Below are 16,146 nucleotides of genomic sequence, written 5' to 3'. Positions count from 1 at the left end.
AATAAAAAAAATATATTTACAGTGTATATGTTTTGAGGAACAGATCTTTGATCTACATATGACAAAAAATTGTGGTCTTACAATTTACGATTATGGTTTAGAATTAGCGTAACTCAAAATTTAATTGACAATAAAGACCTGCTTCGGCCTATTAACTCAAAGAAACAGTCTCCATAATTTCTTAGCTAAATATGCATCCACTGAATGCAAATGACTGTAAAACAATTTAGCGACCAACATTATTTAGTTTAATCTCAGTGTCGGCTAGTTAAACGTAATTTATGATTTACTTGTGCGTTAATTGAAGTGCGAAGACCTTTTAGCATTCTGTTCGGTTATTTACCATCAATACTAAACACATGAAATTAAACGTAGTAATGTAAACTTTTGTATATCAACTTTTAGGATGAATTCAGTATGCAGACTCTTGAAGTATAAGAAGTCATCGATTGTACCAAAGAGGTTTATAACAAAACAGAACACCATTGATTTAACCGTGAACGAAGATGGAATAGCAACACTCACTTTGAAACGCCCGCCGGCCAATGTCCTAGACGTTGAAGGGTTGCAAGATTTACGTAATCAGCTGGACAAAATTTCGGAGCTCGATATAAAAGAGCAATATTAACATCGGTAAATTACATTTAATATTTTATATTATATTTAGTCATCGCGTTTCACTTTTTAGTCGCCATATAATTCTAAAATGTATTGATATTGTCACAGGTATTAAAGGCCTCTCATTCACCTATCTTATAGTTGAGACAGTGATATATTTTACGAGTACAATGATTTTTTTCACAAACTCCTAATTTTACCTTCTCTCTATCATTCCTTCACAATTTCTTTAAAAGCACTCAATAGGACTAGAGAGCAGTAGGAGTAAAAAAATTCTCTTTGCTAGCTGAAATGTTATATTTATATATATATTGTTATATTTATATATAATGTTATATATATATATATATATATATATATATATATATATATATATATATATATATATATTGTTGATATTGAGATATACAATAGTAATATAAATTATTATGCGAAGAAAACCGAATGCCTATTCGAGATGACGCCTAACACCACATGGTTATTTATACACTGCGGAAATTATAGCATGAAGGGTTCCTACAATCGCGCGGCGAGTGAGTTCTTTCTTCGCTTAGTGTAGCGATTAGCAGTTGGTCGATTGCACACAATCTCTTAACAAGAAGATCGGCTTGAAAAATTGATCGTCTGAAGTGGCAGTGGGCGGGGCCGACGGCTGGAGCCGAGAACTTCCTGAGTGACGATCACATCCCGTTAGATACGACGCATTTAGGTCCCCTACAAGGAGGAAGGAAAACATAGTCAAAGTCGCGGAAAGACGCTTAATAGAGGAAGCCAATACCGGTCATTGCGAGAGGCCTCAGACTTGCAGGGGCGTCTATCGGCTATCATGATGATGCTTCACGTGTGATAGCTATAACTAAACATTTCTAAAATATAAATAAGAAAAAATCGGGATACGTTAATGACACTGAAAATCTTTAGAACTGCCCAATTTACAAGATAGTGGTACACAAGTATTTGTTTACCTGTTGTATTGGACGTAGTCTGAGAACAACGTACACAGCTGTATCCTTAATTTATTTCCATTACGACAACGCATCAACGCGCGCAGTCAAACGAACAGAGTATATTTGATTAAGTCAGGCGATCATGCACCATGCAACCTTAAATTCCTTTTGGGAGAAATCAAATAAAAAAGAATTCACAAAAAAAACTATAGTCTCCAAGATGTCGAAGAATAGGTGGTAGCCTTCGAAACCGCTCTGAAAAAACCCCATAAGAGTTAAGAGCCTACTGTTTTTCACAGTTGAATTACAGAGTCCAATGTTGTGGTCTCAAAAGGACTATTTTCATAAATAAAAATTTATTACTTAATACTGGACGATGTATGCACGCAGCTTTTAGCTAATCCTATTGGAAATCTATAGGAAGGACATATGTATGTCCAGCAGTGAAGGTCCATTGGCAGAAAAGGCAATGACAAAGTTATTTTTTTTTAATTTTCGATATTCTAGAAACTTCCAGTGTCACCTACGTGTAATCAATTAAAAGATAGTTTTAATTCGTTAAGTTAAAAAGTTAAAAAAAAGCCTAAAAATGAATTAATTAATGGAGTTTTATAATGATCATTATTAATCTTATTAACGGATTTATATTTAATTGTCATGTATTTGAAATTATAATAGCTTTTTTGATATTTGACATAGGTTTTATTTCAGAAAATACCGAACATGTTTTGCGCTGGTATGAACTTGAATGATTTATATAAGCCCAGTGTACAAAAACTTGATAAGTTATTGGATATGCTTGAAGAAGTCATTCTTTTGCTGGTCGGTTTTGGTTTTCCAACGGTCGCCGCTATTAACGTGAGTTACATTGTATTGCAAACTATTGCATCCACAAGTTGATTAACTAATATTTTTGAATAATTTTCAAAGATTACGGAACGTGTTTTTTCTTATATTCCAGGGCCACGCTATGGGAATAGGTTGCCTACTATCTATATCAAGTGAATACCGTATAATGGTGAAAGGTAACAACTATAAGATAGGATTGAACGAATTGAATATAGGCATTGCAAGCACAAAGTGGATGCAAGCGTTATAGTGCTATGCTATGTCTAGAAAAGACGCAGAGAGAGCACTTACCACTGCCAAATTGTTCACGGCAGAAGAAGCTTTGCAGGTACTAAAATTAGCTGCATTGAATAATGTATACTGTCAAATTATTGACGTGTCGTTGTAAGTCCAATAGGAATAAAACGTTTGTTTTATTTGTTAATTTCATGTTTTAATAAGTAAAGATTACTTTTAACATATGGCTCACAATCTGAGAGAAAATTTGACTTTCCACAATAGGAAAAATTGTAACTTTTTTGTGAGAAACTGCCTACGGTATAACAATACATTCTCATTTTATCTTTGAATTGCTATGTCGTCGTCGTTTCAGCCCGTAGACGCCCAATGTAAGGTACAGGCCTCCCCTAAAGACATCTATAGGGGGATATACCATAATCCCCACACTTGGCAAGCGAGTTGGGGATCGCAGCGTGGTATTATGGTACGCAGAGGACACTGGTGTCTATCCTCTGGGAACTTGTTTTTGATCATTTATTGATGAAGAAAAAGAGAAATATTTATGATTGTATCCCGAAAAACGAACTCGCGATATACGATCGCAAATCTGTTCTCTACCGCTGAGCTACCACTGCTCAACACTACAGATTAACATATATTAAACCGTCTGAGTACAAACTCAGCCCGGGCAACCAGGAAAGAGCCCTCAATAATGAGGACTCTCCCCATATCAAGACGCATATATAACTCACGTGGTTTCTTCCAAGTTAAACAGTTTTCACTACAATGGAGCTAGTTTATATCAAATTGGGCTCTTCAGGCCTTCCTAGGCACACAGGTGGTCATTAAAAATTCTACATTATCCTAAACAATATATTATTTGAAACAATATATTATATATTATTTGAAAACAATCCACTTCATGCGATGGCGTTAAAAAAACAGCTAATGAGAGAGGAGCCGCTAAAAATATTACGCGAAAAGACTGACTCGGATCTACATAAAAGTATATTGAACGATCCAGTAGTTCAAAATGACATTAAGAGGTTCATAGATGAATTAAAACAAAAAAAAAATCAAGTTAAATGATATGTTAGTGAACTTAGTGTTAACTTAAAATTCTATAATTTTTTTGGAAAATGAAAACAATTTCAAAACATTGTTCTATGCTGATTATAATTTTTAGAAATAAATACGCAAAAATAAAACAGTAATTTTATTTTTCTCATTTATGCCACTACATCGGCTAGTATCTCAACTATACAGGGTGATTGGATATTATCAATTAAGCTTTACGACTGTACTTTCTGTTATATTTACAGTCACTATGTCTGTACATGTTTAATATACGCACAGCACCCTGCGCTTAGATGAGTCGAACTATCTACATACAGGGTGTTTTGTTATAGGTGTAAAAGCATTAATGGAAGGGATGTGTAGCTCATTTGTCATCAAAAACCTTTTTTACATTTTGCACCTATTTCCAATCACACTGTAGAGTGATCACTGAAATTCTATTAGAATGCGACAGTCCAATAACATAGGTAGTACAATATGTACAGGGACAGATAATAAACAACATTTAATTTTAACATGAAGTAATATCAATTTCTAAAAAGTTTTTCCTACAAAATTATAATTAAACTATTTATTATCTGTGAAACCATTGATTTTATGACAGGGTTTACCATACATTAATTGACAATAAATGTACCGTACGTTTATCAATTTATAACTTTTATATCAGTTATCAATCACTCACTAGATATATATAAAGAAATTACATATAATATTTTATATAAACGCATAATAATAAAGAAATAAAATCTTATTAGAAATCGTCGCCCAACAAAGCTACGGCCTCAGGATCGACTGCCTCCGTCATGCTCATTTGCATATCAGTCCACGCTTCTCTTTGATTATCAATAAAGAAATTAATCTCCAGTATCCTATCTCTGTTGCGTTTTATTTCGTTGCTGTGAAAAAAGAAACATTTTTTTTAATCGTAGGAATTTAAGACACGTCATCATTATTATTTCATCCGTAGAACGTCCACTTGCTGGACATATGCCTTCTCTAAGCAATATCGTGATATCAGTATATAATTGGTAAAAAAAGCTTACTCATTGGTTCCAGATACGAGCTGTTCACGCCAATTGTTAGCTCGTGTAGTCAGTAGATCCTCACGTGCGTCAATAAACCGCATGTGGTTATCCGAAGACTGTGCTATTAAGTTCATCAACGTGTCCCGATCCATCATAACCTAAAAAATCAAAAATTCTTTATTCAACATACAATAGGCTGCATTTTTTATTGACCTCAAGTTGGTTACTGCCTGTTAGGATGCCGCAGACCTAAGAGGAACAGGTTATAGTAATTTAGAATTGAGAAACACGCAACCATGTCTTTTTAAAAGAATATAATATTACTTATTTAATATAACATTGAAATAGCCTGTAGACTGGTAAATTTTCTATAAAGTCATACTTTAAGAACGTTTAACACACGAACATTCTTTGAAAAATTTTTATATCTAGCAATAGAAGGTTTTTAAAGATTATCTGGGATCCTAATGTAAGTTTACATCGCCCTAAGAGAGATGTACTAATTCCATAAAGTTTAGTCTTATATAAAATCATCATTCGAAGTTTTTTTAGCATCTGAAATATCGCGCAATTACATTGTACAAACATTAAGGTAAGGACACTAGTAGTTGACCATGTACTAGTAATTGACCATTTTGTATGAAATTTTAAATAATAAGCGTTGTGTTTATCGTATCTATTTAAAAAATTAATTTGTAAGTAGCTGCTCTCATCTATTTACAACTGCAGAAAGCTCAGAACTAAAGCGCATTGTGTGTAGCAGGAGCCGATAGTTGTTTTTGACAGGGTTCAACTGTGAGGCACGTTTCTTGATTTTATTATCTGATTTAACTAGCGAACGAGTGTTTTTGTGGAGCTATAGAAATCACATAAATATTTTTTTTTTGTAAGATTTACATTTAAAATATTTCTAAAAGCATTTTCTTTTATGTTCAAGAGTTTCTAACAATATAACTTAACGTTTCGTGTTATTGTTTGGGGTGGTCATCTACTGAATGGTTTTTTCAGAAAGTAGCAGTTTTTGACCGTGGTGGTTAACTGTTGATTCAATTGACTTAACTTCGATTTCAAAAAGAGTTTCTCAAAACTTAACTGTCTCACGGGCAGCAACGTTGCAGGCCCTTCACAAGAGGAAATACCAAGTCCATTTAAGAGGCATTTCTTTTATCTTGCTTTTCAAGAAAACAAGAAAAAAAGAATAATGAGGGAAAGCATGCCAACGATTGTTTCCCGAGAATTGTGCCAAAAATATTTTGAAACCAAAAAGAAGAAGAAAGAGGATCATGAGCAATTGAAGATAGAAAGAGCCACTGAAAGACAACGAAAGAAGGAAGATAATGAAAGACTAAAGAAAAATAGGGTTAAAGTGGGAAAAAATAAACACATCAAAAGTGTATCAAAGCTTTTTTCAGATAGCTCTGACTCGAGTGTCGATGTTTCTTTTTTAAATAGTGTGGTTTCAGGATGCTCAGATGATGAAAACTTAAGGAACTTTAAACCTTCTGGGAAACCGTTATTAAAACAAATGAATGAATATGTTAATTTCACATATGATAAGAAGTATTATCCTGGCAAAATAATTAATGTTACTAAACACACTGCAACAATTTCATTAATCAATACAGTGTGGTCGCTTATGAAAAAGGCCCTAGAGACCTGATGTCATTGAATACCAATGGATAAATGTGACAACCCACATAAATGAACCCAAAAAGACCAGTAAAACACGTAATGTTTACTCTGTTCCTGAGTTAGATTTCATGTGGAATTAAGTTTCCTGAAGATATGTGTGCCATTTCATTTCTTGATTTCGTGACTGAATATTATATTTTTTTTATGTGAAAATTAAAATTTTTAAATTTGACATATGTGTGGTCTTATTAATCATAAAAGTAGGTTTTTATTCATATGGTCAACTACTGATGCTAAATACGATCAATTACTAATTTTTTTCAGATTTTGATTGGTCAACTACTGAAGCAAAAACTTATTATGAATCAAAAAAAAATTTAAGTGTTTACGATTTGTTAAATTGAAAGACTTCTTAGCAAAACTTAATCTAAAGGGTATAAGAATTTCCTATAAGCACCCACTGATATTATAAAATTTGAATGTATGTAGTCAATAAAAAAAAAAATTTAGCAGCGCTCTTAAGTGGTCAACTACTGGTGCCGTTACCTTACATGTTCAATATATTTCCTTTTTGGTGAAGTCATTTGCAGTGTAAATATATTATCTGGGATCCTTATGTAAATTTTAAGTAAACTTGTAAACTTACATTAAAAGCGTACACATTCCAGATAGAAAGATTTATGAACCTGCTTAAGTTGATATCAGGTGTATCATACAACATTGACACACGCAAAACTTTTATCTATTACACGATTTATAAATTACCTTATCATATGTGTCAATGTACATACCTCGAACAGGTCCGCTGGTGCATCACCCAACATCACCTTATTCCCAACCAATTTAGTTAAAGCATCAGTCTGTTTCGAAGACCACACCACTTCACTCTCTCGCCACGCGCCGAAAGCACCACGTGATACTTCTAACAACTTTGTTATCTTCTCTGTCAGATTCACTGAGAACTGTGTACGTGATTCCTGAACGCGGTGATATATATACATTAGTGATTTTAATGGATTACTTTTTCATCATCATCAAGCCGTAAAACGTTCTCGTCTGGACGAAGGCCTATCCCTCACATTTTTAGGAGTATTATAGATGTACCAGAAAATGGTACTCATAAACTCGTATTAATATTAAGCTGTGCTTGAAAGAAACATTGCTAGAGGCATTTATTTATGCTATTTAATGAACTCTCGTTGATTTCGAACCCCGTATAAGAAAGTAAACAACATAGCCCTGCGGATTGAAAAATCGTTGTAGCAGTGAGCTGGCCGCTGGGGTCTAAATGCTTTAGAGCGGGAAACGCATCAAAGTACGCAGATGACCCATGATCCTTGAACCTTCTGCGTTTGTGTGCGTGTGTGTGCGCCGCATGTGTGCGTGCGCGTCTATGTACGTGTGTGCGCATGTTTGTGTGTTTGTGTGTGCTTACCTCACACTGCTCGTACAGATGCATTTCAATAGTCATTAGGTTCTTCCACAGCTCAAATAAAGCGTCGTTAAAAGATTCTCCGAGATCCACGATATTGGGCTCTAATTGCTCCAGTGTTGCCTGTTTAGCCGTGAACTTCCCTATTAATTCATTCATTTGATTTAGAAATTGCGCTTTTTTGTCTTCAAATTGTTTGACTGCCCTGAAAACACAAACAATATTTTGATGATAAATTATTTGCGGCTTACAGTCTTTGCTGCAAAATTCGAAACGCATATACATAAATAAAAAAATGTTTTTCAATTTTCAGTTAAAAATTTAATTAGCCATCATAAATATATCAAATGTAATTCAATAAATTTGAATTTAACGAAATATCGTGGTTAAGATTGGTTTCGCATCATTCTTCATTTTCATCACTATTGCAGCCATGGACGACATGGGCCACCTCTATAGATCTCTTCCACCTTGTGGGTGGACATTCTATGTGACGCTTGAAGGTCTATGGTTTCCACTCCCGCCCCTTAAGGCTCCAGCATGAATTTGCCTATCAGCTGGGCTACGTCGATTGGTTACTTTCGTTCGTCTATGGATTTCCTCATACCTGACATGATCTAGTGAAGAAATCAAGTATACAACTTAATTTAGTTTTCATTATTTTCAAATCTTTCTCTTTTTAATACAATAAAAAGCTGATAAATTAAAGTGTACATTTTTCAATTTGATTTAAAAAAAAAAGTTTTTTTAACAAAAACCCTGTTCATAAAATACTTCAAAATCAATCATAATATATTAGGAGGACCGGAAAGTAATGTCGCTTTCTTAAGATAAATTCACACGACCACATTTTTAACAAGTTTTTATTTCTAATCAACAATATATTATATATACTTTTGTTATCAACAACCTTTTGTCATCTAGTATACAAATTTCCAATGCCGGAGCCGTTAAATTCAATAGGTTTTCCTGTAAAATATGACTGAAATGACATTATTTTTCGGTGTTTTTTATATATGAATTAATATATATCCATAACTCACTCTTTACTTTTATTAACGCTATCTGCTAAAGCGTTGTCTACGAGGTCCTTGAATAATTTTATTTCGTTCTGCCGTTCATTGTATGCTTGTTGAGCATACGTCACTAAACCCGCCATTGTCTCCACATATTGCTCCTTATATCTACAATATTAAAATAAATAATAACTATAGAATAATTACTTTTTAATTAATATATTGAGTATTTAATATTAATAAAACTTTCTTTTGTCGTGATAAAGATTTAATTGCTGTTATATAATAATCTACTCATCACGATATCTCAAAACCATAATGTTTATAGGTTTAATATTAAGTAGATATAAATGTCTTTGGCCAAGAAGTGGTCAGTTAAGAACGAATTTTACGAAAGGAACTCGAAAGGAGTTTGGAAGGCCTTCGTAAGTTTGAGAAGCAGGCAGGGGACAGCATATTAAAATTGTCAACAGACAGAGAAACCTCGGCAGATTTTACTTTCGCATCTAAACATCAGGATTTAAGATAGATAACCACTCAATTTTTTAAAATATTGGTAAATTAAATGTCTTTTTTATAAACAACAAAGTTTAACTTGTCGAAGAATATACAATATAACACATCGTGCGAATTATTGTGAAATAAAAATCTCTGTGATATGATAAATAATATTGAAACTATAAAAACACATCTGTTTAATATACAACAGACTTAAAATTAAGTCAATTGCTTTGTATGTTTTATTTATTGCATAAAAAAGCGATATTGAACTTCGAAATTACAATCCTGTATCATCTGCAATGTGAATGGATATTAGATAAAATTGTATTTTTCCTTCAGAAACGAGCAAAAATAGATTAAGCAACAATTGATTGATGTTAGCTGATAAACAATTATGACAAAATTATATTTTTACATTCATTGGTTCGTAACGTGAACTGGAATTTAAAATTTTTGAATAATATACTTAGTCAATTTTGTTGTATGGAAAAAATATTTCCTTTCAATTACTTAAAACATTTATTACTGTAATGTGACATCGTTTATACATTAATTTACTTATTTGTTTACACCTTATTGTACGCGAAAACTCTATAAAAATAATTCAGAAAGGAAATGTAGCAAAATAACATAGATAATAACTAAAAAAAGATACAATTTAAAAATAGGCATAGGAGGCGCTCTTATCGCTCGAGGCGATCTCTACCAGACCACCCTTGAATGGAGATGTGGGACGTGAAGGAAAGGGCAGTTTAGGTTGTACATAATAAAATAAAAACCCTAAAATACATTCTATAAAGGTAAATCAGATTCAGTATAGATCTTTAAATGTTAAGACCGAATATCGATAAAATCACGCACATTTTACATGAAATTTTTTTTCGCTGCCAATATTATGGTTTGTTTCAGGGAGTTCAAATTAATATGACGTTGTACTGAGACCTCCGAAAATGACCTGTTTTGGTTATATGGGACACTTATTAAGAGACTAATCACCTTCAAAAGAATATTATCTACGACTACTATTTTTCCGGCCGTGTTTTCTAACAAGAGCTCACAGCGAAATCAGACGAGTTTATTTGTAGTCATTTTTGTAATATCGATAATACAGTAGTAAAGCAATTCATTTCCAAGCGTTATTATCACGTATAAAATCTTTCACACTGTAATAGGATATTATTACAATTTTTTCTTTAATAAACTTCTTAAATTCTATACATGATAATTTAGACACATTAAATGGAACTAATTGTAACATACAAGTGTCTAAAAAGCGAATTATGAAAAGTGACTGCGTCTAATGAGCTCTCTTGCAACAAATAGGAGGGGACCAATTCGGGATGCCATAGTACCTACTTCATCATCTTTTCAACCTTCGTTGGTCATAGACTTCCAAAAAGATCGGTTGAAAGTGACTTTCATCTAGCCTTTTCCGAAGATTTTAATTAGGTCTTCTGTCCACCTCGTTAGTGAACGTCCCGTGTTGGTTGCGCTTGCCGCTGTGTGATCTCTACAACAGACTTGTTTCGGCCCCACCAGCGATCCGTTCAAATATTCATTCAAAAGAAAATATTGATTCAAATAGCCATTCACTCGCACTAACAAATCACCAATTTTTTCTTTATTTCTTATGTTTATTCTGTGTAAGTCGCTATTTTTTATACAAGTATGAAAATTTTGTTGTTTTGTTGAAAATTTTGAGAAGCAATATCAAAATACCAATCAGTGAGACTAGTAGATTATGTGATATTGAAGAAGAAAAGTACACGGAAGATGTGAAGGAAGGAAGAAGAGAGTGAAAATAAAAGACACGTGAAAAATTTATTAAAAATGTTAAAGTCCCTTTTCCACATTAAGCTACATGTGTACTAGAGGCCCCAAAAATACGGGAGCCATTAAAAAAACCACAGAATAAAAATTATTATCCGGAATTAGCTTTTAAGTTATAAATAGTCCGGGCAGATGTTTTTGCAAAATAAATAAAGAAATATTTTCAGGAGCCCTGCTTCAATATGAAATACGTTAAGACAAAATGCTATGAAAAAATACGTTCTGCGCGCTATGTAGTCTGCCAAAGGCAAATTACAAAATAAAATTTGCCATCAACAGTACAAGACATAAAAATAATAAATAGAAATATACTTACTCCTCGTAATAATTCAGTAGTTCACCTCCAATTTTAAGCAGTAGAGATCCATCCGCGTCTTTCTCAAACATTGCCTCCATGAGCTCGGGTCCACTCAAATATTCCACAAACGAAAGAGCGTAAAACTCAACTCTCGCGTCGTAGTCCTCCTTAGCTATCCTCTCCTTTTCTGCCTTCTCATCTGCTTCGTCCAGTTTTCGCAATAAACCCCTATAATTAATAAAATTTCACGATACAATTCACGAAACAGCAGATAAATTTCCTATTGCCAAACAAATTATTTGACTACTTATGAGATTAGGTAGGTAGGTTATATAAAAAAGTGAATAGGCATTCCTAGTGAAGCTTATTATTTTTAGTAATTATTGCTGTATTACCATTTAAGACTAGACGGATTCGCAGACAAACATTAGCCTGAAATGAATTTTTTCTCAAGAAAACATTAATAAAATATATTCGCTCTGAAATGAAGGAGAGAGGTCGAAAGGCACGTGACAGTGGCCATTATCATACTTCAATACCTAATATAGTTATCGCAGGATGTTTGAGAATATCAAACATCCCTTGTACATCTGAACAACATTTAAACTACTTATTCGTTTTTTTTTTTAGTTACAGATATAAGGTATAATAATTTATTTAAATTTCGTTTTATAACGTTCAGCAAAAGATCACTTGCTCCACTCATTTCGAGGACCTGGAGAAGTACTAGTTTAGCAGATCCAATCGAGACAGCCTTCTCACCCTTTATATTAGCTGGCAGATCGTTTGAGTTTATGCCAACTCTGCTCTCGTCTATTTTCAATGTCTTTTGTATTTCATCTTTGCCTTCTGTTATATGTAGTTTATGATGTAACTAATTATTTGTTATACACCAAAGGATATTTGTGATGAACTCTGCAATATTTTCATATTTGTGAGTTGGAGGCAATACCTTTGATTTGAATGACATAACTTCAAATCGACTTCGGGATACAATTACATAATAATAGTCTGTTTTGTGTTGGGTGCCCAATGCTCTCTGTTTTATAAATATATACTTCCTCTAGATTAGTCGATGGTCCAAATGTAGCCGTTATGATTAAAGAAGTCTAAATTTGTCGTTGATTATTAGCTTTTGTGACGTAATATGTACAGAGGGAGTCGCAGAAAGTATAACGTGGCGTGACATCGTTGAGACGAAGGGTTTATAAAAGTGAAATTTCAGGTGACATATCCAATGAACGGCCCTCATTTTTATTTTCAATTCCAAAATATTTTTTTTCAAACAGACATTTATACGCACTTTTGAAAAGTTAATTTCTTTTGAATTTCTTTAAAATTCTTTTTTAAATATTTACTAAGAAGCAACCGTCAAAATACCAATTTCTGTAAAAACGTCTTGTAGGTAAAATATTTAATTTCAATTCTAGGACAAACATGAAAAAGCTTAAACTTAAATTAAAAAGCAGGTGAAAGACATTGCTGGAACTGACCTAAAAAGAGCTCTGCCGTCCTCTCTTTCCTCTTCGGTTATTATTTTATAATCCAAATAAGTCACTTTCACTAACGCAGACTTGAGAAATTGGTACGCCATGGGGTCATCGCAGCAAGGGTTTCCCTTAAAACTCACTGATCGAAGAAAACGAAATCTTCTCATATAGGCCATCTAAATTCATAAAACAATTTCAAGTAAGGTTTAGAAGAAGAGAGAAAGTGGGAGAGTAGAAAAGACGGTATCTATTCTAAATTAAATGAATAGCTATTGTGTGAAGAAAGCCGTGTGACCGTTTTCCATCCGGAACGTTATTACAAGATGCTTATATTGACAAAGTTACATGGCTATATGTCTTAAATAGTATGATGAAGAGTTCCAATAGCCGCGCGGCGCATGAGTTATAGTCCTGTTGCAAATCAGCCGTTAGTTGACGTCCGTCATCCGTCAACAAGGCGATTATTCTCTATTTGATTATGTATCGTCGGTTTGGACTTGGGCGTTAGCAATTAGACAATAACATATGTTAGGTATAATTGTGGCAACTACAAATTTCTTACAAAAGTATGTTTATATATCTGTATTTTATCTAAGACTCTGGAATTACGTTTTATATGGTCATGTAGCTACTACACTAGAAGATAAACTAACAGCTATCGCACAACTAGTGTTCACCCGCTCCAACCTATAGCAATTTACTTTTTTAAACAACCAATTGAACAATCGTCTTTTTTGAAATGCGACTTGCCTTCAAGAACTACGCCGAAACATCTTATAAAAAAAATAAAAACGTACTACTATAGTTTAAAGATTGATTTTTTTTGTCATGCGGTTTACTTCATACAACAGTGTTTTACTCCACACAGAAATAAAAACATCTCTTGAATTTTAACGTCAAAAAATTAAAAAGGTGAACAGAAATGTTGATGTACTACATAGAATTTTTGCTAACAAAACATCTGGTACAACGTAAATTTTAACATAATAAGCGTAATATTACTTTAAATAAACGCTTTGTTTATCTCGTCAATTTTTAATACAGTGAAATTTGTATTAGTTCGTTGTACATATTGTATGATATAAAATCAAACGGTATAGAAACACTTGAATTTAGTTTATACAGTAAATGAGAGAGATCGACTTGTCGTGACAAATACCAGTTATTAAGCTTAAAGAAATTAAGTGATAATTGTAATTAATCACCTTTTTTATTAACTCTTACCCTTTTCGAGTAATGGCGAACTTAATGATTTATAGGCATTCAATAAATACTATACTTATTATTTAATTACTATAGGCCTTCTATAATTCTACTGTTTATTTATCAAGAAACTGATGCTTTAACAAGTAAAGTTACATTTACCTCCTTATAATCTTCTATTAAATTATCACCGATGCTAAAAACGAGTAACTTTGTTAACGTTTCTAAATTTTCCAATTTCCTTATTTTATTGTGAAAAAGCGTTAGCACTTCTATATTTGTTAAAGCTTCTAAGTTTTCGATCTTTTCTATTTTATTGAACGATAAATCTAATTCATTTAAGCCTGTTAACAATTCCAGATTTTCTATTTTTTCTATCAAATTATGAGATAATGTTAGTTTTGTAAGTGACGTCAACATCCAAAGATGATCAATTCTTAATATGTTTTGAAACTCCAAGCGGACAATTTTTGCTTCATCTAAATGTACACCTTCTTCAGCAAATAATCTTCCAGCCTCTTCAATCGGACCTAAATTTAACATAGGTTATAAATAAATTGCCAAAACCGATAATTTTAACATTTAATGTATGTTTTTGACCACCTAAATTATTAGACTACCTTTCAAGTACAGATTGCAGGACGTCATCCAATAAGTGGCCCATTATTGAACAGTGGACTTATAGAATCTTCCAGATTTACATTTACATTATAACAGGGCGGCTCAGAACCTCTCCTCCCGTCTCCCTTTACATTTCCTGTCATTTCTTGTACTGGTGCAGTGGTGATATTACACATTGTCGGGGTTGAACCTGGTATTTAGTCGTGTAATAGATCTATGGCAACGACCATAGTCGTTTGATCTTTGAATTACCACTGTTCAATCGAAATCGATCACCCAGAAATGAAGAATCTATTAGGTACATAATTTATTCAAATATGCAGTATATTACATATTTGCTATTGTTTATACAAATTAATATTTATTATGATCTAGCAAACAAAAATAAAATCTGTTAATGAAAGAGAGGTTTATCTCCCGTATAATATGAATATACAAGCACAATTCAGAATACTAACAACAACAGACAGAACAACAGAAGAAAAACAGTAAAATCAAAAACGTATAATATTACCATATTCTAATATACATCTCGTTAGCATAGCATTGTCTATTACACCAGGTTCGATGTCAGGATGTATGATCAGACTGTTTAAAGGATTTTTTTCAGACATTTTTATTAATTAAACATAAACTAGTAAGCGTAACTTAAGAATAATATTGTAATCTGAAGTTATGTATTATTGATTAATATTTAAAAAAAATGTGTTTCTTAGCAACGAATTAAAAAAATTGTAAGCATTTGCGTTATGATAATGTATACTTTGTGTAACATATAACGTATAGCTTGTTAAATATAAATATGAAATATTTTGATATAGGAATAAATACAAAAAATAACATGTACAGATTTCATTTTTAAATAACCTACTATTATTTAGTACTAAACTACATTCCCTGATCACCGTTAATGCATTTTAAAAAATTATTAAGTAAAGTTATTCAAAAATCATAAAAATCTTAGTTACTATCATTCAGGATTTCTTATATTAATAAAAAAAGACATCATTTGTTTTCATATTTTGTCATTCATTTTTAAGACATGTTTCAACCAGAGGTTAAATAGAAGTTAATCAAATAAGTTACACAATACACAAGTTGTAAAGTAAACAGAAATAATTAAAGTAAGAGCAAGAGAACGTGTCCGTAACGTGTAAACTATACATATAGATTATAATTTTCCCCCCTTATAAACTCTTCCTTGGCTCATTATTACTAACCATGAAATAAGTTGTATATTACGGTACTAGCTCTCCGGCGAACATAATATAGATATGACAAAGGCTTCTTGAATAACAATACTTTTACTAAAATAAAGAACACTTAATTGATACGAAATGAGTATTGCATGTCGAATTAATTATGATACGGTATTGGTTAATTAA

At 32.5% G+C, this 16,146-nt stretch overlaps 1 protein-coding gene across 1 annotated transcript; it reads right to left on the bottom strand.

Annotated features, from left to right (window-relative positions):
* Positions 1-4,464: 4,464 nt before the first annotated feature.
* Positions 4,465-15,375, bottom strand: LOC137919475 (dynein regulatory complex subunit 3-like). Its single transcript, XM_068762560.1, has 9 exons — positions 15,276-15,375; positions 14,303-14,670; positions 12,941-13,113; positions 11,466-11,675; positions 8,846-8,986; positions 7,806-8,007; positions 7,162-7,347; positions 4,757-4,896; positions 4,465-4,609 (listed from the first exon to the last, which is right to left on the bottom strand). Exons 1-9 carry the CDS (start codon positions 15,373-15,375, stop codon positions 4,465-4,467), a joined length of 1,665 nt encoding a protein of 554 aa, XP_068618661.1.
* Between the last annotated feature and the right edge of the window lie 771 nt (positions 15,376-16,146).

The sequence above is a fragment of the Battus philenor genome, unplaced genomic scaffold (assembly GCF_028537555.1).
Source record: "Battus philenor isolate CCGP_79_NKW_IND1 unplaced genomic scaffold, ilBatPhil1.0.hap1 SCAF_16, whole genome shotgun sequence".
Taxonomy (NCBI): Eukaryota; Metazoa; Arthropoda; class Insecta; order Lepidoptera; family Papilionidae; genus Battus; species Battus philenor.
This window is presented reverse-complemented; position numbering and strand designations above follow the sequence as displayed.